At 42.8% G+C, this 23851-nt stretch overlaps 1 protein-coding gene across 1 annotated transcript in view; it reads left to right on the top strand.

Annotated features, from left to right (window-relative positions):
• Positions 1 to 239: 239 nt before the first annotated feature.
• Positions 240 to 23851, top strand: part of FAM124A (family with sequence similarity 124 member A) — a 39768-nt gene continuing 16156 nt past the window's right edge. The window contains exons 1-2 of the mRNA XM_039567275.1: positions 240 to 415; positions 11183 to 11214. Coding sequence (XP_039423209.1) covers positions 357 to 415; positions 11183 to 11214 — 91 coding nt within the window. The 5' untranslated portion in view covers positions 240 to 356. The remainder of the gene's footprint in view (positions 416 to 11182; positions 11215 to 23851) is intronic.

The following is a 23851-nucleotide window of genomic DNA, read 5'->3' as shown; positions in this document are numbered from 1 at the left end:
TAGTGAGGACGTCCATACATCCAACAGTCTCTCTTAACTTCCACTGGACACGGGGCGCTGCACCTTTAGCCCTGGAAACACCGAAGTGCCACGGTGAAGGCGCTGAAGCCGTTCCCGAGGCAGCAGCCCTGGCACACGGTGTCCCGGCGCGGCTGGCAGGTTTTCCCGGCGGGCCGGGCGGGAGCGGGCGAGGCGGGCGGTGCCTCCCCCGGCGCGGGGCGGGGGCCGGGCCGGGCCGGCGGAGCGGGCGCTGCTCCCGCTCTCGCTGCCTTCGCTGTCGCACACGGCGGGCGGCAGAGGCGGCAGCGCCGCTCCCAGCGGGGGCAGAGCGGGCGCGGAGCGTCCCCGCCGCCGCCATGGAGAAGCAGCCCGGCGGCGAGGACGAGTGCGTGGACTCGGGAGCGGAGACGGGCGGGTGAGTGGCGGGCGGCTCCCGGGCTGGGGCGCGGCGCAGCTCCCGCCGGGCTGCACTTGTTGCCGGCGGCCGCCGCCGAGCGCGTCCGGGCTGCGCTGGGGCTGGGGCTGCGCTGGGGCGGGCGGGTTCGTGTCCCGGGCAGAGCCTCTCCCCTACAGAGGGGGCCGGCGTCCCGGCAAGCGTCCCGCTCAGCGCCGGGTCTCCTTGCCTTGCCTTCCCTCCTGCCGTCCTGGGGCTCGGTCCGGGGTGACCCCCGGGGAGGCGGGAGGCACCACCCTGCTCCGGCTGTCCCGTGGAGTTCGCGCTCCCCTTCTGTGAAGCAGCGGAAAGGTCCCCACCGTCCTCTGCTACACACGGGAGGAAGACGCGGAGAGATCGTGGTTGTGGGCTTTAAGTTTGAGCTCCAAAGCACGTTGTGATGGCTCGGCGGTGCGGGCCGCGCTCAGCTCCGCGGGCTGTAGGTGCGCTGGTCAGGGCTTGGTGCCGCGCCAGCCCCGTATCTCAGGGATAGTACGGCCGAGGATAGTCCGGAAGCATGTCCAGCAGGACTGTCCTCGCCTTCTGGCAGTGACACCCAGGCAGCATCAGGCAGAGAGAGTTGACTCCTCAGAAGGACCATTAAGAGCCATCTACAAAAGCAAGTTAGATTTGTAGGCACCCTGAAATTGGGTTGCTGTTGTCATGATATTCATCGTGCTAGCCTGTGAACTGCAATAAACTTTGCTGATAGTGTTATATCAGAGTCAAGGAGAAAAACTTTTTTTTTCCCCTGACTTCATGACCCTACTGCCAGAGGTGTGCTGTGTTTGTTAGCTGTATGATTGGTTTCTCCTAAGCTAATGAAGCTGCAAGGATGATCCATGGGATTTCCTATTCAGCTCACACCTTCAGCCCATCTCTGCGGGAGAAAAAGGGAAGTGCTTTCCAGCCCGTCCTACATGCTGCTGCCATGGCATCTTGTCAGGAATGGCAGTGAGCCTTTGCTCCTTCTCTGGCGCTGGAAGGGCAAAAGGAGGTTACATGCTCCTGTTAAGGCTGTTCTTTCCTGAGACTTCCTTCTCCTCCCTCCTTGCTCCTCCAGCTGTTTCTCTCCAAGCTCCTTGCCTGGTGAATCTCCTTTGGCCTCTAGTCTGACACTTGCACAATTGTAAAGCTAATTCTTTGCACAGTGGTGTCAGGTGCACAACATCACAACTCAAGTAGCAGTATTACAAAATAAAAACCTAAAAGGTGAAAATGGCACGTGGTAATCTTTTTCATACATCCAGCTAGTAATTCATACAATTTTTTATCTTTTCTGTAGTCTGAGAGGTTAAGGACTTTTCCTATCCCCCCCAACAGTGAAAGCTTTAAAATATTTTATATGACATAAGCTCAAAGGAAAAAATCCAGGCCTCTTTTCTAGATATAGGTTAGTCCCCATTAGGGAATGTGGGTAACGGGAAGACAAAGTAATCAGTGAACTCATGACTGGTTCAAAGCTCAAAAACCCCTTGATTGGTCAAGTCACTCTTAATTTGCTGTGTTTATCTGGAATGGAAAGACCTGGGTTTCCTTGGGACGGGCACTTGGAAAGATTTTACCCAGCTGGTGACATTAGCCTTTAGACCTCAGTGACCAGCGTGACAGCTGCTTGTGTCTGGTGTTGATGAGGTGCTAAAGCTGATGATTTTATGAAGCATCTCTGTCCCATGAGTGGCAATGGAAAGTATAGGTTGGTGGAAGAGTCCATCTGAGGAATTTGAACAATGACATATGGCAATTAATAACTGCAGTGCTTTGCACTGAAGTTTATTTTGAAAAGCAATGGGTCTCTGCATTTCAATTATTATTTAAAGTTTTGTTTAGCAGCTATTTAATTCTGATAAACATGTTGCGTATGTCTCTTTCACAATGTTTACATTTCAGCTTTCTCACCAAACCACCTGTTCCCAGCACTTGCTTTTCCCTGTTACCAGAAGATCCACTATTTGCTTTGTCTCAGTCCCATCACAGCTATTGCTAAATTGAACTGTATTCCTTCTACTCCAATTACTCAATGGAAAAAAAAAAAAGAAAAAATTAATTAACTATTTTGAGCTTCAGCCATCATCCTCTGAAAGAATAAGGAGGAACAACTGTCAGAGTAATTCAGTAACAGTTTTGCATGGAGTGGTCCCTTTCTGTCACTCAGGGAACAATAGTGGATAGTGACTGTAGTAAATCCAGGCGCTGCACGCCCTTGTCATCTCAATGATTGTACGTAATGATGTGTGAGCTCTTACACAGAGCCTGAGCTGCTGAAGCTGCTTAGAGCAGCTAACAAATTGAACACATCAAGTACTCCACAGGGCATATGTTCCTTAAGGTTTTGTTGTGGCTGCCAGCTACAAAAGCAGGCAAAACTCTGTGCTAAAGGCAAGATCAATTACAATTCAAAGCCTTCATTTTCCTAATCCTTTGGAAAATATGTTCCTCTTACTGCATTTGCCTTGGTAAATAGGGTTGGCAAAGAGTTTGCTGAAGAAAAATAGCATATTTGGAGTTCCTGAATCCAATAAGAATGGATTGAGCTGGTGTTGTCAAGAACCTAAATAAAGGGTGTAGAACATATAAGCCAATTAGTTTATATTGGCTGTTTTTTAATGAGATTTGAAATAATTTGACCATCCTTGATCTGAGAGACTTTGCCTATACAAGTTGTATCTTCTCAGGAAACATATTTTGGGAGTTGTTAGTATAAAAACCTGATTTCATGTGCTACTGAAAATTTTTAGCCCAGAAGTATGAGACACAGAGCTTTCCCTGGTAATGGTTTTAGTAGTTGATTTGTACTTTAAAACCTGTCATTTTAGGAAGAATAAAATAGTCTTTCTTTGGCCTTTTATTAGAAAGCAAACAGAGAGGAAAAACAAGTGGAAGAAAGATATTGAAGGGAGGAGAAATGTAGAAGTTTACAGAACGGTAGTTAAATGGTAGAGAAAAAAAAGCAGGAAAACCAATATTAAGTTACTTAAAATTAATTAGGAATATAAATTTTAAAGTTTTCTTCATTTTACAAGCCATGCAAATGCTGTTATTTTACTGTCTTTGAATAGCAGAGCAAAAATGACAAACTAAGACAATTTTGGAAGTTGTTAGGCATGACTAATTTTGAGGCAATGAGACAGATTGGCTACCACTGGTATCAAGGACAAAGCATCAGATTAATTCACTGCATCCAGGACCGATATCCCAAGTGAATGTGGAAAAACAGGTAGTTTCTCAGTTGTAAAGTCTTTTTTATTCCTGAACTTTTATTCGGTCATGTTATTAGAGTCATTCTCAAGGAATGCTCTCTCTTGTTTATCAAGCATGCAGGCATTAACTGAGCATAACACTTCAATGAGATAGCTGGCATTAATGAAGATTTCAAATACATGACAGTTCCTAGCAGAAGTTTACTTTTTCACTTCAACAGCTGTAAGAGCCCACGTCTTAAAAGGTGCACACTTTAATCATTAGCTTACTGATTGTCTCAAAGTTTGCCTAAACACATAGGTTTTTTCCTCACTTTAAAGTCATTTGAAGTTTTGAGAAGTTATGACTTTTAATTTACTTGAATTTGCAATTTATCCACTTGTATTTCAAATAAATTTTTAATCTTTTTAGAGAAAGTGGGCAGACATTGCTGAAGTACCGGGTGGGGAGGTTTTTTGTATAGTAAGTTTAGAATGTGAATATTGATGATGCAAACTGAATTAAACAGCAGTTAATTCTTGAGTATTTGATGAATTTTAGGAAGGAAGGTTTTACTGTTTTTTTGGTAGTAGGTAACAGCAAAGAAACAAGATCTAGAGAAATCCACTGCAAAAGAGAGAAATGAGATGTTTGAAGTTTATGACACTGTACCATGCAGCAGCTATTTGTTACATATATTTAGCAAAGTCCATTGCTGTTTGGTTACAGTTAATTTTCACAGTGCTTGTTCCCTCCTTTACATTTTCTCCTGTCTCTCATTCCTCACATTAATTTTGCAGAGATTATGTTATTTTTTGACTGTGCTATGCTTGTTTGTTGGTTTCCCTTATGGCTCTCCCTAGCTGCTTGTGTGATCCTGGCCAAATCACAAATTATTTGAGCTTCTGTTAACTTCTCTCTTAAACAGACCAAAAAAGCCTTTTTGTGAAAGGTGTGAAGTTCTAAGTAGAAAATATACTTGTTAATAGAAGACAAGGCAGCCTATAAATATAAATATATATATATATATATATATATATATAAAGTTGTACCCCACTTAGAGGTAAAATATAAGGAATACTGTAATCTATGTGTGTCCTCAGTCAGAATGGGTCACTTAAAATATCAAATGGATAGTTGAATGGTTTATTGGGGTGAGGTTGCTTTCGTATCTCGTGTTTCTGGCTTTAAAGGATTCAACACTTCCAACTTTGTATGGTGGTCCTTCAAAATGATGTGTCAGTCTCTGTCAAACTCTCACATGTTTCATCCATCTATGAGAAACTCTCGGGAACCTGAACCACTGATGTTGAAAGCTATCATAAGGCTTATTTTTACCTTGGGGCTTCTTTTGTTTCGGTTTGGGGTTTTGGGGGTTGTTTTGTTGTGGGTTTTTTGCTGATGCTTTCACTTCATATATAGACCCATCAGTCCAGATATGTCACGGTATTCAAGTCGTCTCTGATTTGACATTCGAATAATGTAAAGTTGAGCTATTTGTCACAAATTGGGGTTGAGGTACCATTTCTAACCAGATTTACCCAGTGAAGTGAAGCTGTTTGGTTGAATCTCGGGGCAGGCAGACCTGCGAGTGCCAGGCGCTGGAGCGAGGCACAGAAGGCAAGGTTGAAACAGACTTTAGATCACATTCTGGAGGCCATGAGCTCTGTGCTGATACCCGTAATGTTTAGGTCCCAGCACACAGCGAGGTTCACCTCATCTAAGTGTGACTGTGTGAAGGTTTGATGTTTGGTATGACTTAGGCTTCTTGTGTTGTTAATTAAGAGAACTGGGATCTCGGGGGATAAGTTAGGCCCTGGCCTTGGATGGGTAGATACATGCCACCTGATATGTCCCTCTGGGAGTGCTCTGTGAGGGAGTGGTGAGCAGGCTGTGCAGCCAGGTGTGCTCACTAAAGCACAGGGCGGTCCTGCCTCATCAGGTGCTTTCTGGAAGATGACAAACGACTTTCATCTTTATACAAGGATGGTGTCTCTCATGTGGGGTCTCAAACACTGCTGTAGGTAATAAGCTCCTGAGGGTAGTGGTTAGAGCTGCATAATGGAAATCCCTCATCTGACTTTGTCACTCTACTAGAAATCCAGAGCAAGGAGTTTAGATACAAGTTGCTCTGAGTAATTCCATTTCAGTCATCTTGATTGCACTAGTAGAACTACAATGAGGGTAACAGATTTGGGCTGGTATTAGGGAAGGAGACTGTAATCTGACCTGCAGGAATTTGGTGAGAAGAAACCCAAGGCAGAGCTATAAAGCCAAATCTTCTCATTCATGCATGGGGCTTTAACTGCTATAAAATATTCCCATGTGCCCTGTGGAGCATTTTCTGAGGGAGGGAAGGCAAAGAAGCTGTTGAATACAGTTCTTAATATGAAACAGTAAAATGGGCCACAACTCTAGATAGAGAAGGCGTGGGCAACGTGAATCCAGCAGGTGGCATTCCATCTGTCCTAGGCAAGCCAAGGATGCAGAGAGCAGAAGAGATTGTAAACTTTCCCCTACTTCATTTTGAGGGGTGGGGTTAAGGAGCCCTGTCAATGGAGACCATGAGCATATTGGGGTGTAGTATTATGTTAGAATTACTTGAGATGTGTTTGTTTTACACAGCAGGCTGCCTCTGGAGATGCTGCACAGCTCAGAGACCTTGGTTCCAGCAATGCCAGTGCATTAAACAGCACATAGGGGTGCCCCTGAGCACAGGACTGAGTTGCCCATATTGTTGAATACTTAAAATGGTTGATGGCATCAGTTTGAATGGGGCCATCTAGCTCTCTCTCATGTCTTTCCTGGGTATGTTTTACCATGGGCCAGAGACTTGTTTTGGCACGTTGCCATGGTTCAGGGATCATTCCCAGCAGACCACTTGCCAGTATGGGTTGGAAGGTGAGAAGTTTTACTGGTACAGGTGCAGACTGTTTCATAGCACTTGGCCTCAGTCCCAGGCAGTTCCCTTGGGAGTGTTTGTTTATGGCTGTAGCTGTTGGTGCTGTAGCTATGTTAACGTGGTGCTGTGCCACAGCTGATCAGTGTGCCCAAGGAACCCAAGCACACTGTGGTGCTGGAGTAGCTGCATTGCTTGTGTGAGCCAGAGCTGGGAAATAGCCGTGTTCTTACCTAAAGAAACAGGCTTAGAGAGTTTTTATGTACCACACTCAGCAAGTGCAAGTTGCACTAGCAGTTGCTTACTGGTGTTCAGTGGAATACTTCCATCTCGGATATATTGAGGCTCCATATCACTAATCAGCAGTGGGTGGTGCACACAGATCTCAGAGGATTGTTCAGTATCTTTTGTGCTCCTGATGCTCTTACCATCTCTGATAATGCACAAGTCTGGTCCTTCAGTGGGAACTGAGGTCCCATCTTTATCACAAGCTTCTACATTCCTATTTTAATGTCTCTTGACATCTTCACAGCTCCTCTTTGCTTTTATGCTGCCCATTGAGCACACATTCTTTGCAGACTGATGTGTCTTTTGACTGAGCTATAAGCCTTCCTTTTCAGTACCTCACACTGTTTCAATACACTTTTTGATAATTTTTTTCTCATTATGTGCCTATAAAGGGAACAGTCTTCTATTTGTTCACTTTCTCTAGTGGATGTTTTATTCCTTTTATCTACAATCTAACATCTGTCAGAGGAAATGGCTTGCTGCAAGACCATGTAATAGGCCTGGAACCTCTGAGCCCCAGTGTGGTCCCAGGTGTCACCATTAAAGCACATGAGTGTTTTACTCTTGAGTTATCCTACTGGGAAAATCCTCTTCCAAGGGAAATGATAGAAGCCAATACTCAGAATGTTTAAAATAGGAATCAAAAGAACAGAAAGGACCACAGTTACTTGATGTCCAGAGAGCCTATATGCCCCAAGAGATGTTTATTTCAGTTCTTGGTTCTTCTAATGCATGATTTTGTCAAAGGGTATGTTGTGTGTGCTAGTCTAAAAAGCTTAAGAGTTATACTAACTTCAGAATTTAGTGTCCTAAATAGCTGACCGTAAGAAAAAGAAAATTAATTTATAAGCCACTTACCAATGCTTGCTTGGAATCTGAATGGTTTCTTCTAATATTTTGAGAATATGAACGATTTTACTAGCACTGGGTTTTTTGTTCTCAAGGATGAGATTCAAGACAAAGAAAGGAGCTGGAGGGAGGACAAAAGGTGATTCAGGTTGTCCCTGAGAGCACACAGAGAGACTCGTATTCATCCCATTTGGTTTTATACACGTGGTCTAGGGTTCCACATTAGAACTGTGGTTTCTGTAGGCTTCTTGTCTACACAACAGCTAGGGAGAGATACTTCAGACCTCTCTTTTTATTGACAATAGAGGGAGCTTAGGGAGGGTACAGCCCTCATTTCGGTATCTGAGGTTGACATAAGCCTTTGAGCTTAATTACCCTTTTTTTTTAATTATGTGGATGTCAGTTATGCAACAAACATGAACTAAATATTAGCTTGAAGCATATTACAACTACAAAAGATCTCCTGCGATACAATTTTAAAGCCTATTAAAATGTGTCTGTGCAATTAGTCTCCAAGCACACTTTTGTCTCCTCCTTTCTCATTCTCCATCTTTTTATTTTTCCTCTTGTTTCATTTTTCAAGTCCTGCATGTACATAGACTGCTACTCCCTCAGTTCAGGACTCATTAATTCTCCATGTCCTATAATGTGCCTGTGGCACTTTGGGATAATAAAATAACAGTGTGAAGTAATAGAATGCTGTTCCAACTTGCAGTAAGCAAAAGGCAAAATGTTGTCTCGCTGCCATCCGAAATACAAGCAGTGCAGATTCATTTTGAATTAGCTGCCAACTGCTGAACACAGATACATTGAAGGACAGCCCCAGGCTGTTTTCAAACAGAAGTGCAGACTAAATGAATCCTTGCTTGGGGTGCTTGGAGGCAGCTGGATGTATATTGCTTGCCTCTAGCCTTATGAAGAGTGACATGTTACACCGTTTTCACACCCTTTCAAATATACATGGTGCCAAGTGACACTGATGTGACTTGCTGCTGAAAATACTATGTGGTTTTATGGCCTGCATAGCACCTTAGCCAGCTGCTGGCATCACTTCCCCTTGGTCCCTGCCCAGAGCCAGACCGGTGATGTGTACAGCAGTAGGAACAAGAAGGTCTCCTTCTCTGCTGCTGTTGATGTCAAGGTGTTAGAAAGATAAATTAGAATTTATCAGTCAGTAGAATTGCCTGGTTAAATTTTAGGGCTTGACATGCTTCAGTGGTCTCAGACCTAGGGGGAGGTTAGCAAAGCTTGGGGAGAGGGATGTGCTGCTGATAGTGGGCGCAAAGAACGAAGAATTCACAGGCCACAAGGACATTTGGCAGAACTGACAAGATAAGGAAGAAACTAACAAAGCCAGCTAATTTCAGCAACTGTGCTGAAGTTGGCTCTAACTGGGTAGAAAGCAATTTCGTCGGGGGAGATCATGACCATCAGCTCACAGCCCACTGACTAAAGAAACCCACTGACTCAAGAGACAGACTGATCATTGGCATGGGAAGTGAGAGAATCATGTAGCCAGTCAAAGGCAGAATATTGATCAATAAGAGAGCTGTATGACTGGTAGCCAATGAACCCTGACTTCTTTGCTTGCTAAAATATATGAGTGGTGTCAAGATTGGGGAGCCAGCCTGTTGTGGGCCACACCAGCTCCCTGCTTTGCACAAACTAGATGAAAGAAATGGGAATACCTCGTCTTGGTGTGTAAATTGGTGCTGCACACGGGGCAGTGAGCCCACATTCGGGAGAACAGTGTCATTGCTGCCTCTGCCCTTCCCAGCTTCCTAAGGGTCCTGGGGGAGTTTGGTTGAGGGGTAGCACTTGATTCATGGAGGAAGTGCTGTGGAGCAGCTCTGTATCGGGTGACTGAGAGCAGCTGCTAATGACCTAATCCTGTGGTCTCTGCCAGTGGGATAAAGATGTTTCCTTGCTCCTTGGCCTTATTAAAATGGCTGGAGGTACAGGGTTAGCAAAGGAGAGCAAGCAAGGGAGAGCTACAAGCCCCCATCAGCAACTCTTCCCCGAGCATTGCCCAGATCTTTTCCAAAAACAAAGAAAACCTCATGGCACTTGATGGCATTGTTGGATCTTTTTTCATGAGTTTTGTGAAAAATTCAGGTTGTGTCATCTTTCACTGGTCCAGTGGGATTGGCAAGAAGAGTTTGGGGTAGTTCCTCATGGTCTTCTCACCTAAACCAGTAGTTTTAGCATCTGATCTGCAGAGTAGTGCGTGTAAAGCACAGGGCTGTGAAATGTGGGGACAACTGTAATTGCTTTGTTTCTTCTGCAGAGATATGTCCATATTAAAATCAAAAGCAGGTACTATAGATAAGTGGGATTGATGTCCTTTGTTCCCTGGGATGCTTGAGAGCCTGGAGTATGAGGGTATCCTGAGAACATGCTTAGATGGTATCTACTTCCACACACATCTCTCAGGAGTCAAGGCTCATGTGGTTCCTTTAATTTAAAGCAATGTTGCAAACTTGCTGCAGCTATTATATAAAACAAGCATTTAGGTTTGAATCCAAGAGCTGTGTCAGGGCTCCCTGAACACTTTGAACTGTTGTGTTCAGGGCACTGCAGGGCACACGTGCCATATGTTTATGGTGGCAGGGTGCTCTGGTGCATGAGGTCTGTTTTGGGGACCCAGCAAGTGTGAGGGTAGAGGAGGCTGTGTGACTATGAACTCCAAACCCAAACATTCAAACATCATAGGCAGGGCCTCAGCAGTGGAAATGATTTTTTTTTTCCTTAAATATTATGCGATGGCATATTTTTTTTACCTTATTATTTCTGAGTCTTCAGGACATAAATGGGCTATGTTTTAATCAGCTCAGAATGGGGTTTTCAGGAGTTTGGGGTTGTATGCAGCTGAAAAATTAATTACACTGTTGCTCAAAATACTTAACTGCTCTGACTTTCTCACAGATAATCCAGTATGCACTGAACTAGAACCAATGTCTGTACAGTTTTACTGAGATGTCTTCAAGAGGAAAATGGTCTACTAAAGCAAAAAGCTTTTTCATCTAAATGTTTACATCTTGGCATTCTTTTTTCTTTTCCTTCACTGCCAGTTTTGACCATAGAACTATAAAAATTCTGATCTTCAAATAGAGTTCTCTTAAGAAGAACTCCAAAAAAATCTGCAGAGCTGCATTTAGAGGACATAAAGCGAGGAAGGAGAGGAGCTGAGTCGAAGTCTAGTAAACTTCTAACCTGTGTCTGAAGCAGATTGTTTCTTCCTTATGGAGAGCCTTCTGAGCTTTAGTTTTCACACCTAGAGTTAGGCAGCATGAATAACTCCTAGATAAAACCATAGTTGCTTTACTCATTATACTTACATATTTTCAAAATTCATGTGAGATGCCAGTGTTTCTGAAGCAGTGTTCAAAACCTGTTCCAGTTATTCTCGTAGCACAAAAATAGTGCTAAATGGGCATTAAACTATTTCAATAAACAGTGTGTGTCAGTTTTGGTAATTTTTTCATTATCTCTTTTAGATTTAATACATTCTAATTAAAATTTTTGTCTTACAGGTCTGAGTACAGCCGCATGTCCTCTACCAGCAGTGAGTATAACTTTGAGATTTTTTTTTTTTAAATGGATTCTTATATTTTCTTTTTTTCAGCTTGCTAATATTTATTAACATCAACCTGGTGTTATTGACAGTGTTCGCTTTGACACAGTAAAGCCCCCATTCCTTCTCTTCTTGGATCTATGTCTAGAAACAGTATAGAAAATTTAACTGTTTGAATATATATGACCAAAATACCAACCATGTGTAAAGTCCTAAATATTGGCGCTCACAAGGATGCAAGGCAAAATTAGAACAAAATCTGTAGACACTATGTGGGCCAGTGTGAATGGACCCTCAGGCCAAAGGAGTTTGCAGTGATGAATGTCATTAGAGCTGGGGAGTACAGGAATAATTGAATGTTTATTGTAAGCTGATGCCAACAAAGCCCTTCAGAGCAACTCTGGTGAAGTTTTTTTTATCTCAGAGATGGTAGATGCTCTAGTAAGTGCCACAGTCATTCTAGATATTTACAATGCCAGTTGATTTTTAGGTTATCCAACTGACGACAGACAGATTCCTATGTTTGGATTATTTTTTTCTTTATTTTTCAGCAATGCAAAATGATGATTTTTTTAAGCAACATGGAACACTTCGTCACTCCAACCACTTGCTTATTTGTAGAACACACTGCATCTGCAGCACTTTGAAATGCAATAATGCTTATTCATGCATGATTGCTAGTATCTCTCCTTGTCCAAGTGCAAAGTGATGTCTGTCTCCCTCATTCACACATTGACATGAGCTTTATTTATGCCAAGCAAGCACATCAAAAATTCCTAGATGACAAGTTGTGTTTTATAATCTGGATCTTTAAGCACCATGAAAATCAGAGGGGAAGAAAGCTGTCAGTTTTTCTCATTCACACATTCTGGCTGAAGTGTGGAGAGGGTTATTTTCCATCTCCCATGGTCTTCACTGAAGGGCTTTTATTGATTTCAACAGGAGCTGGATGAGACAGCATTCGTAATGTCTGACTCGTGAGCTGATGTGACTAGCAAGGAACTTGCTGTCTTTCCTCCATCTGCTCAGTGTGTGTGTGTGTGTGTGTGTCTGAGAAAGAGAGACTTTAGTGCAGGTTTTTCCTAAATTCCGTTGTTTAAATAGATTTCTGGATTCTCACTGTCAGGCATAATTTTTGAGATGATTGGGAGGCAAAACCCAGGCAATCAGCTTCTCTGTGATAGTGAAAGCATATTGGATTTGCCTGGTTACACCAGCTGTGTGGCACACCGCCTTCTCAGCTCACAATTTTGGATGATGGCTTGGGGAATATGCTGCCAACTTCCTCCACTTTTTGGATGGTGACTCATACTTACTTGCTTAAAGGAGGCAGAATAGTTCAAAAGATAGGGTGCAAGTAGAGTATTTCTCCTTTTAAAATTTGGTTTCAATCCCTTAAAAACTTTGCATGACTGCTGCACATGTTACAAATAAAGGTAACAAATTACATTTGTAAGTCTTGGTTTTTATTACATGAGGGTTTCTACGGGGAATGAATCTTTTGTTACGTGGCAGCTACAGTGTGTCATGTTAACTGTGGTCTCCTCAGTGTCTTGCTGGCCACTGCTGTCCCGTGTATGTGGCAACTGCAGTTGGGTTTCAACACCAATAATTTGTCAGTACAAGGAGGTATTATCATTCCAGCAAAGACACACAAGTTCAGGAGACAGAACAGTCTCCTTCTTTCTCTTTTCTTCTTCCAAGGCAAATTATAGTGATACAGCTTCACAAGTAGCAGTATTTAACTTTGCCTTTTGAGAGGTTTGTGTGGCTGGTTTGGTCAGACAGTGCAATAGTAACAGAAACAGTTACATAAAAGAGTTTTGATAAAATAGAAATACTTTTGTGTCAGAGGCTGGTAGTCAGTGGGTACATAATGCATTTGAAAAAAAAGGTTATTGGAAAAGACAGATTGATCTGGACCTTTTAATTTCTTTGGGGAAAAGATTCAATAAGTGGTATCTTTCACGGTACAGAAAGCAGTGTAGGTAATGATGCTGTTAGGCCCTAGTGTAACACAAAATAAGCTGTTGTAAATTAAGAAGGAAAGAATCTCCATTACCTGCAGCTGCTTCACCTGAAGCTCCTGTTCTAATGGAGTTTATCTAAATCAGAAGGATTACAGGCTAATTTGTTTTACAGGGGTCCTATTTGGTGGTACCAGTGAGGCTCCGATTTCAGTGTTTAACAAATGAATAATCTTTTCACTTTCTGGATGAACTCCACTGGCCAACGGTTTTGCACAGACACGCCAAGAAAAGGTTAAAAAAGACTTAGCAGGTGAATCAGCTACAGCTTCTTCTCTTGCAGCAACCGAGCAAACTGCAGGACTTTGCCCCAACGCAAAGTTGTACAGGAATTCCAGAGCCCTCAAATCGGGAGTAAAACCTCACTGGCTGTTAAATGGCAGTGGCAGGCTCATTCTGTGCATGTGTTTATTTCTAGTACTTTTTTTCCCAGAGCACATGGCAGCAGCTGTTGTGGTCAGTGTACTGCTTCAGCAGTTCAAAGCCCTGCCTGCTGGATTGGTTGGACCTTGGGTTTTAGGCAGCCTCTCACTTCTTTTCCTCTTTGCCCTTGTGTCCCAGGTTCAGATAACCAGAAATGCTTTTTACTGGCACCGTTCATCTAATGTTTCTGGTTTTGTACAGCAAGTAATGTGGGAAAGAGTACCAAAGTTTGCAGAGTGTGTGTGTTTCTGCAAGAAAATGCAGCAGGTGTCTGCCGTGCGGGCTCTGGCTGTTGTCAGGGTGACTGTGTGCCCCTTTGTCTTGTCTTACTGAATTGAGTAAAAGGGTCATGCAAACCTGTCTGCTGGATGATGCATTTGGAGGTATTACAGCTTTCAAAGGTTCAGCAGTGTGATTTCAGTGAAGAGAAATGTTTTGTTTTGTTTTGTTTTTTAACCTGAATGCTGGTGTGTGTAGTTACTTTTTCCTTTGTTCTTTAGGAGGAAGAGTGCTTTGTCTTGTTGGGATGTTTTGCCTGTTGGTGTACTCTTCAGTAATTTAGGAAGTGTATTAACCTTCTTTTTCCTCATATTTTCAATTACCTTTTGAATTATGGTTTTTAATTACCATTAGGGATCCCTAATTCTATATGAGAGAGAATTGTGCTAGGCACTTAATGCCGACAGAGGAGACCTTTACCCAAGGTACATAATGCCAAAATATAAAGACCATAAGTGGCATATGGATCCAGACAGTTGGAATCACAAAGAAGTAATTAATTAGTGTTGGTTGGCACAATAAGCAACAGTCTCTGTACATCATAATTTTAATTATCTTCAGATTGCTTTGAGCTATGTGTTTCAGGGATGATTTTCAACTAGGGAGGAGGAGTTCTGATGGGGGCTGCTTATTGCCTCCTCTGCTTAATCTTTGCATTGATGATAATGGCTCTTCAGAAAGACCCAAACCAGAAATGGATGTTTTGAAACAAGACTTTTGTCATTTGTAAAATTCACAAAGGATGAGAGGAACTGGCCTTAAATTGCACCAGGGGAAGTTTATATTAGATATTAGGAAAAATTTCTTCACTGAAAGTGTGGTCAGGTATTGGAACAGGCTGCCCAGTGGAGTGGTGGGGAGTGGTGGGGTCATCATCCCTGGAACTGTGTGGATGTGGTACTTGAGGGTGTGGTTTAGTGGTGAACAGGGCAGTGCTGGGTTAACAGTTGGATTAGATGATCTTAGGGGTATTTTCCAACCTTAGTGATTCTGTGATTTGAAATGTTCCATACATAGTTTGCCCCGGAGCCAGTATAACTAGGTTGTCTTAGAAATAACTGTGGAAGTGAATGATTTTTTTTTTTCCCTTAACCATTTTTAGCTTGGTAAAATGGTAACTGCTTGGATACACATTTGTACTGGTCCAGCTAAGTTGGTAAATGAAACATTAAAATGGTCCTATGGGATAAGATGCAAGTTCGTGGAAGAGTTTAGAGCATTTGAAATTGTAGGACCCTGTAGCATGCAGTAGTTCATGTTGTGCTTCTCAGTGAGGTAAAGGGCTTGTCACTCACCTGCTTTGCAGTTGGAAAGCTGGTAATTCACCTTCCCCTGCTCCTCTGCCTTTCCTTTAGCAGCTAGGAAACAATCGAGTCCTTGTAGGGTGTTCGTATTCTTTTGTGGTAAACCTGAGAGCTGGGATATTAAAGTTTTATTTCCATGTTGCACATACCCATGTTCCTAGCCCATGGAATTTCACCCACTTTCTGGTTCTAGAAATTGAACACAAGAAAGTTTGTTTTGGCAGATACAAAATATGAGGGTTACTGCAGATGTTTCTTTTTAATAAATTTTCTGTTTGATATTCTGTTCCTATGCTGGTATAAATTCAGATCTTTGTTTGGGGATTTAGTCAATGTTTGGTCAATGTTTAGTCAGCATCATCTGCATCAGCTCCCCAGGCTTGTGACCTTGTGGGAAGTCCACACTGGAGCAGGCTCCTGCCAGAACCTGCAGACCCTTGAAGAGAGGAGCCCACTCTGGAGCAGGTTTGCTGGCAGGACTTGTGACCCCATGGGGGGCTCACGCTGGAGCCCATTCCTGAAAGCCTGCACCCCAGAAAAGGAACCCACACTGGAGCAGTTTGTGAAGAACTGCAGCCTGTGGGAAGGACTCCTGTTGGAGAAGTTCGTGGAGGACTCTCTCCCATGGGAGGGACCCCCCCCTGGAGCCGGGGAAGGACTCCTCTCCCTGAGGAGGAAGCACCAGAAACAATGTGATGAACTGATTGCAACCCCCATTTCCCATCCCTATGCCACTGCAGGGAAGGAGCTGGAGTATTGGGAGTAAACATAAGCCCAGAAAGGAGGGACAGGTGGGGGGGAAGGGGTTTTCAAGATTTGTTTTACTTCTCATTATCCTACTTTGATTCTAACTGATAATAAATTCAACTAATTTCCCAAAATCAAGTCTGTTTTCCTCATGACAGTAATTGGTGACTGATCTCTCCCTGTCTTTAACTCATGAACCTTTCATTAAATTTTCTCTCCCCTGCCCAGCTGAGGAGGGGAGCAACAGAGTGGCTTTAGTGGGCACCTGGTGTCCAGCCAGGGCCAACCCATCACAAGATGCCTTGTAACAAAAGCACATGGGGAAATGACTTCCTGTTACTTGTGTCATTTCAAAATCTGTCTTCAATGAACTGTTAAAGGCAATGAAAACTAACCAGCTGCAGGAAGGGGAGTGGGTCTGATTTTGGCTTTGAAACATCTGTCACAAAAAGCTTGAATTTCATAATATAGTTGCCTACTTTAGGTTAGTTCTGACTGATTCTGACCCAGGCACTGCTGAACTGGGTATCTTCTGTTTCTCCAAACAACATAATTTAATGAGTGTGAGGATATAATTATATTCTTTTATTGCTATACGAAGATACACTGTAGTACATTGTTTCTTATTTCCATAGAGAACAGAGATGCTTTTACAATGGCTGGCAATGAGCTGTATTAAATACAATTATAAAAACAATCTACAGCAGGCTTGCTAGCATCATACTGCATTTCCAGAAGGTGTTATTATAAAAAGCAGACTAATTAAAGTATGAGGAAAAATGCAAGAGGAAATTGGACCCAAATCATGTAGAGTCTTAGCTTGCAGCATCTGTCAGTGTTGCAAATTCAGGTGTTTTATAGAGTAATGAAATCTGAAGTGTCAGCTCCTGTGGAAAATAAAGCTGTGGAAAATATAATACATCTTCTACATATCTTGCCTGGCTCATGTTAGGATGCCAGGGATAAAATGCAATGCTACTTTCTACTGTGGCAGAGTGAAGAAGGAAAATGTCACTGTTGTGTGCCACCTAGAAGCCTTTGGCTGTGCAAAACGTTTCTGTAGCTGCTTGTTGTCAGATTCCACCGTGATGAAGGACCAAATGCTTGCATACAGAATAGAAAAGTACAGTACTGATCCACAGGGAGTTGAGGTTGGAAAGCAGCTCTAGAGATGAGGCACAGTCATGTGTAAGGACATGCAGAAAATGATGTGTAACTTGAAATCAAACCTAGATTTGATTTTTGCTTTCCAAGTGGCATTGACCTTGTAAAGACTGAAGTTCCTGTTCAAATTTGTCTGGCTTGGAGTAGCATGTGTATCTCTGTTTTTTGTAAGATTCAGTGTTTCACTCTTTGGGATCATTTAGCATGCACCAAGCTGTGTGTCCCATGGCTAAATTACTTTCTACTGGCTTAGTACTAGCTTGGGATCTCTGTATTGAGGGTGAGCAGGTGTACCCTAAACAGTTACTGGACCAGAGTTACCAAACCTTGTTTGTAGTTGTTTTCTATACTCTTTTCTGACCATATCCAGGGTTTTTTTTCTTGTCATACAGATACAGCGGATGAAAACAGGACTAGTTATTAAGAAAGAGTAATGTGTATGGATGACAATGTAAATGTTTTTCTAGCTCCTTTTTTTTAAGCCCACATAGTCATAACCAAAACCATGTAACAAAATACATCCTCATTTTTAATAATCCAAGCATATTTCAGAAGCATAGGAAATCTTTGCTAGACACTGAGCTATCGAGTGCCATATAGTTCTAGTAAAAACTTACAGGAAATATGTCAGAGAAAGTTAAATTGGATTATTTGGTGATGTGGGTTAAATCTCCCCCTGTGGAAGTGTTACTACTGCTGTCCCAGAAAACCACAAGGAGCTAGGCAGCCATTTAGTGGGTGTTTTAACCCTGAGAAATGGGTTGCAGGAAAGATCTTGGCCCTGTAAGTTCAGCTGGTACAGTGATGAGAATGATCTGTAAATTGTTGCTATGTCTGTCTGAATTGTTAAAGCCCAAAGAGGGAAGCTAAAAAAATAAATCTGTCCCATGGCAACTCTTGACTCAGAGGCACTAGTTGGGGTAGAACAGGAAAAGCCATCTGAGTCACCGAGTCAGATAACAAAACACTTGTGAAGGCTGAAGCTATTAAGGCAGTTTCTACTAAATGTTGCCAGTGCCAACAGTTAGTTTCCTCATGGCCATAGTACATTATCGTGGGGTACTTTCTTTAATCGGAACTTTTAAAAATAAATAAATACCATTTTTTTATGCACGCTCAGTGGAAACTGGGGCATTTGGTAATAGTGCGTGCCACATTCTAGAGCAGCAGATGTCCTCTGCCTGCCTTGTTTTTGTTGGTACAACATTTGTTGGTTAGTAGTTTAGGAAAAAAAATTGTATCTATAGTTTATAAAACGTTCATGAAGTTTTTACTAGGTGACTCCTGGCTGCCATCGTAGGGGACCAGGATGGAGCACGGACAGCAAAGCATGCTTTCTATTCCTGCTTCCCCTTTCCATCAGCTGGTAGGGGTAGATCTTTTGAGCCACAGGCTGCTGTCAGCTGAAAGGATTATGAGATTCAAACTAATTTTCCACTACTGCCAAGTCCAAATGGGTCCTTTGCTGTAATGCTGATATTGTTCATTGTCTACAGAGACACAAACATGGCAATGCTCGGCCATGCCTCAGGGTTTGATCCCATAATGTCTTTGGTTGTGTCTTGAGTGTAGATATTTTGGTGTGACTTCTGCCTCCTCTCTGGCTGGCTTTCCCTGCCACATCTTTGTGATACCAGGAGGATTTGTGCAACAGCACAGACTGATTAAAAGAGGCCTGTCTGAAAAATAACATTTTTAGCCAAACTAGTTTTCTGACTGCCACCAGAAGACACAGTCCTTATTATTCCTGAAGTCTGAGAGCTTCTTTTCAGTATGTTCAGCAAGCTCTTGCAACTTGCATCTAGACCTGACACATGGGAAGCACTGGAAACACTTAGCTGAGAATAGTAGAGGGAAGAGTGCCAGCAGTAAAGACTTAAATTGTCTTAAGCCCATCATAAAATCACACTTTCAGTTAACTAGAGTACATTGTGTGCGGCATTCAGCTTATTGTTGGGCTGAATTTGTTAGCTGCTCAAGTGTGCAGCATTTCTTGGTTGGTTTTTTTTCCTTAAGGCAATGTTCTTTCTGCCCTTTTATAAAAACCATGTTTTTGAGAATCTCAGCTTTTCACAGGAGTTGAATTTTAAGAAAACACAATGCCTGTAATCAGAGGACTTCAGAAAGTATGGTGTTGGATGCAGTTTTTACAGCTTTTGATTTACTAGTGGTTGCTGATGGGAGTTTTATTGTGTAGTAATTTCTTTACCTAGTAATTGAATTATACACACAACTTGTAACTGAATTACACATTGCAACTCTCTACAGAATCTGGTATTTATACCAAATATCAGTGTCTGGGTTCTTGCCAAGAACTACGATCCTTATCTTTCTGTAGGAAGATTTTATGATTGGGAAGGATGTCTATCTTCGCAGAACTTAACTCTTCTGAAGAGCAAATCTGCAGCCATTCTGAATACTGCTTTCTCTGTTTGCATGTCAGGCCCTCTTCCTTTCCCTCCCCCTCCTAAAAAGCAAGGCAACCTTTTTTTTTTTAAATTCTACGTACAATATAAAATAGCAATAAAACAAATCAGTGTAATACTTGGGCATTTATAATTAACGCACCTTCCCTGTATTTCTCCACTGGGCTGAATTTAGCATCAATATGGGCTGTTTACATGAGGTCCCACATCTTGCCCTGGTGGCCCATGGGTGCCAACACCACCAAACTCACTGTGGCACTCTCTGCGAGCAGCAGCTCATTGTCGTGCTCCAGTTCCCCACTCAGGGATTGCTGTTTCTTGTTGTGAAAGGCACAGAATGGCAATCGCCAGCTGTTTGCCCCAGATCAGGAATGCTTCTGAGGATATCAAAATAAAATTACCTTGCTGTTTCTCTGCTTGGTTTTGGGTCTCCTGTGGGAGTTAATATCTGTGTGATGAAGCCACCTAGGCCCCACATGGGCAAAAGGAGGTAGATTGTAGCTTTTGAGAGGAGACAGCTGTAACAGTAAAGGCAGCCTGGAGATGCCAAATCATGTGAATCTGTTTTGCAGCATGTATACATGTGCAGATTTAAACACCAAGACAGCTCTCAAATTGTGGTGATCTGTGTGGGAGGGAAGAGGGGAAGTTATAGCAGTTTACATCCAGAAGAATATCCATAAAGGTGCATGAGTACACCAGCATTCCGGGGTTCTTGCTTTTCAGCAAATTAGTGGCTTTATCTGTGGTTGAGGAGAGTATTGAAGACTTCAGTGCTCTCCAGAGGTTAAGTAGATGATAAGGTCATTGGGTTTTTTAATTGAAATTTGGATTATTTTTAGCCGTGTAATGTAATGTTCGAGCAGCGTATTTTGAGGGAGGAGAACACCAGGCAGCCAAAATAAAGAGCTCATGGAGAAGACCAGAGCATTTGCAGAAGCAAAGGTACCACGTTTAGATCTGCCATTGCCTTTGCTTGATCATGCAGGGCCTCTGTGGGCATTAAGTGTCAGTTGTTGACAAGATTGGTTCCCTCAGGATTGGCTGCAGTGCTGTACACTAAGAGCAATGACTCCTCCTAAGACTGTTCATATTAATGTACCAGAGGAGGCTTTTTATCTCCATCAGACAGATGATGGGCTTAATTTTGAGCTTTATTTTTGCTCAGGTTTTTTTTGTTGTTGTTATTCTACAGCGACTGGAGGAGCAGATTGACCATTTTGCTGTGCTTGTCTGTATGCTGGTCTTCTGTGCATTGTCTGTACTTTCTTAGCATGGATGGAGGAGTGAGCATTGTAGAACATTCAACTGCAGCTCCTCAAGAAAATGCTGCTCTGAGAGGAGCATGAAAGAGGTTTCTCCTCTTGGCACTGTGCTGTGCAGAATATCCCCTTTCTTCTTGTTTCTGAGCATCGTTTCTGAGTTCAAGGTGGTGTGCAAAGCAGGGCAGGCTGAGAAGCACATTATCCAGCAGCCCTGCATTTGTCAGATGCTATTAAACAGCAGGGAAAGAGAATGGAGGAGCTGGTGAATCTGTCACATCCTGCTTGTTCAAAAGATTATTGATGCTGCATAATTCATCAAAGCATGACCGACCCGGTGGGTTCTGCTGCCAGAGGTCTCCAGTTACTGCTTCTGTTGCAGCTGCCCATAAAGTGATGCTCCTTGTTTATGAAAATAGCCTCTGATTTTAAGTCGGCCCATGAGCCTTTCAATTAGTACACCTGAAAGGATCACTCTGGCCTTGGACTCAGATAAAATCTGAAGGTCTCGTTCACTGAGCAATGCTATCGTTTTGACATTTCATTGTGTTTTGCAGTGTGATTGAAGTAGGGAAATACTCATACTTTCTGTGCAACAGAAATCCTGGGAAATTTTGGTTGGAAATATTATAGTGCCTTTTTTTTTTACATTATTTATACAGTGTTTGGGATTATTTTACATTCCCGCAATTGAAATATTTTGATTGATTAACAGTGAAAAAATATGCTGCTTTGTAGCATTTGGTTTTGAATTATTTCATTACTTCCTAATAGCAGTTATTTCTTGATAATGAAGTACTGCTTGATGGGAGTTGCAGTTCAGAGGCTTGGCAAATTCACTGTGAACCTCTCCCATTGCCCAGTTTACATCTCTGGTACTGCATCATGCAATTTGGTCAAATGAAATTTGAAGTCTTACTGCCTAATGTAGCAATAGAGGAATCTGGTCTGTATGGCATAAGACAGGTTCAGGTGTTGGTTCCCATGAAGCAGCATGCTGCAGCGGTAAAAATGGAAATTTTGTTCCAGTGTTCAGATTCCAGTGTTCCAGTGTTCAGATTCTTAATGAAATATTGCTGGTCAGAAAAAAAAAAAAAGTATGGTCAAGTATTTTTGGTTTGATATTTCCTCTGAGTTTCCTGGATAGAAGATTGCAAATGTATGTGGCTAGAAAATTGAAAATATCTGCCACAGTTTGGAAATGCTCTTTCACATGCACAAACTGGAACCAGAAACCAGTCTGCCTAAAATCTCACTTTGTTACAAATTCAATCCTATCTTACAATACTTACCAGGTTTACTTAACTCTGTAGGTAACTCTTCATTAAATATCTCCTGGTAAGTCTGAGAGGTCTTTAGGTTTGTTTCACCAACACAGGCTTAGGAGAGACATTTCAGGGAGACAGGTACCTATATCCTTCCTAAGCTTTATTATGGGATGAGTTTAGTCCACTGGAGAAGCCTGAAAAATCAGATCTCATCAAGACTGCTGAAGGTGGTGACCTCCTGAAATAAAAAAGTGGTTGGAACACTGCCATGAGAAGGAATAGGTCTTTGCTCAAGGCACCTCCAGAGAGAATGCAGCCTGGGTATGTCACGGTGTAAAAGAGGAAGCTGCCTTGGGCCAGAGCCCTGCCTTCCCAGGCAGCAAGAATGGTGTTACCAGATACCTGAGTCCTTTTGGCACCTCTCAGGGGTGGTGGCTGCCCCCCCAGCCACTTAACCCATTGCTTCTCACTTCACCCATGGATATTTGTGTCACTAGATCAGAGAATCATGAAGTCATTTAGGTTGGAAAAGCCCTCTTAAGATCATCGAGTCCAGCCATTAACCCAGCACTGTCAAGTCCACCACTAAACCTTGTCCCCGTGTGCCGCATCTACATGTCCTTTAATTACCTCCAGGGATGGGAACTCCACCACTTCCATGGGCAACCTGTTACAAAGCTTGACAACCCTTTTGGTGAAAAGATTGTTCCTACTATCCAGTCTAAGCCTCCACTGGATCAACTTGAGGCCCTTTTGGAGGGACTGACCCCCACCTGGCTACACCCTCATTCAGGCAGCTGTAGAGAGTAATAAGGTTTCCCATGAGCCTCCTTTTCTCTAGGCTGAACAACACCAGCTCCATCAGCTGCTCCTCATCAGATCTCCTCTACACGTTTCACCAGCTCATAGCTATCCAGCCAGGCAGCTCTGGATGCCAAGAGGGTTGTCTTGTGCAGGTGCTGCTGTTCCCTACAGAGTGAGAGTGGAGGAAAAGAATGAGGAAGGCAAGATCATCCTCCACAGGTTTTTCAGAGGTGGCTGCATCTCTCCATGCACACAGCAGGGGATGTGGACAACTGGGATAGACAGGTAGGTACCTGTCCTGTCTGTCCCCAGGCCCAGGCAGCTTCAGTTTCAGAGAAGTCATACCAAAATGAGGTAGCTGGCACAGGCAGACTTGACAGGACCCACTGCTTTCTTTCATATTGTTTTGCTGATGAAAATGTCCTGGTTTCTGGGCAGGGAAAGGAGGGCAGGAAGAACTACAGGGCTGGACTGCCATTCTGCTTTGCAGGACTTTCTTTTATCTCTGCTCAGCAATACTACATCAGCAACAAAATAAAAATAGTATGTAGAGAAGGACCCATACAATCCTAAAATATCAGGGCCACCTTCCACTCCCAGCTTTAAGAGGTCAAGTGTAGCAGCTCCACAGCATTTGGGCTGGCTGCTTTAACCTCTCATGGGTGGTTAATACTACCTAGCAGAGGAGTAAAAAGTTTAGAATTGTAAAATACTCTTTCAGTCCTGGTAGTAATTACCTCTTAGCAAAGTTAGTGCTTTGCCAACTCAAAGAGACCTAATCCTCTTCTGTCATAGGAAGAGAAAAAATGTAATAGCTGTGAGAGCTGTGAAGCTTATTTTCAAATAGATGCCTCAGCATTTTGATATTTTCTGTGGGATTAACTAGTAACACAGGAAGGCTAATACATATGCAGAGCTTTCATT

The sequence above is a fragment of the Corvus cornix genome, chromosome 1, assembly GCF_000738735.6.
Source record: "Corvus cornix cornix isolate S_Up_H32 chromosome 1, ASM73873v5, whole genome shotgun sequence".
Lineage (NCBI taxonomy): Eukaryota > Metazoa > Chordata > Aves > Passeriformes > Corvidae > Corvus > Corvus cornix.
This window is presented reverse-complemented; position numbering and strand designations above follow the sequence as displayed.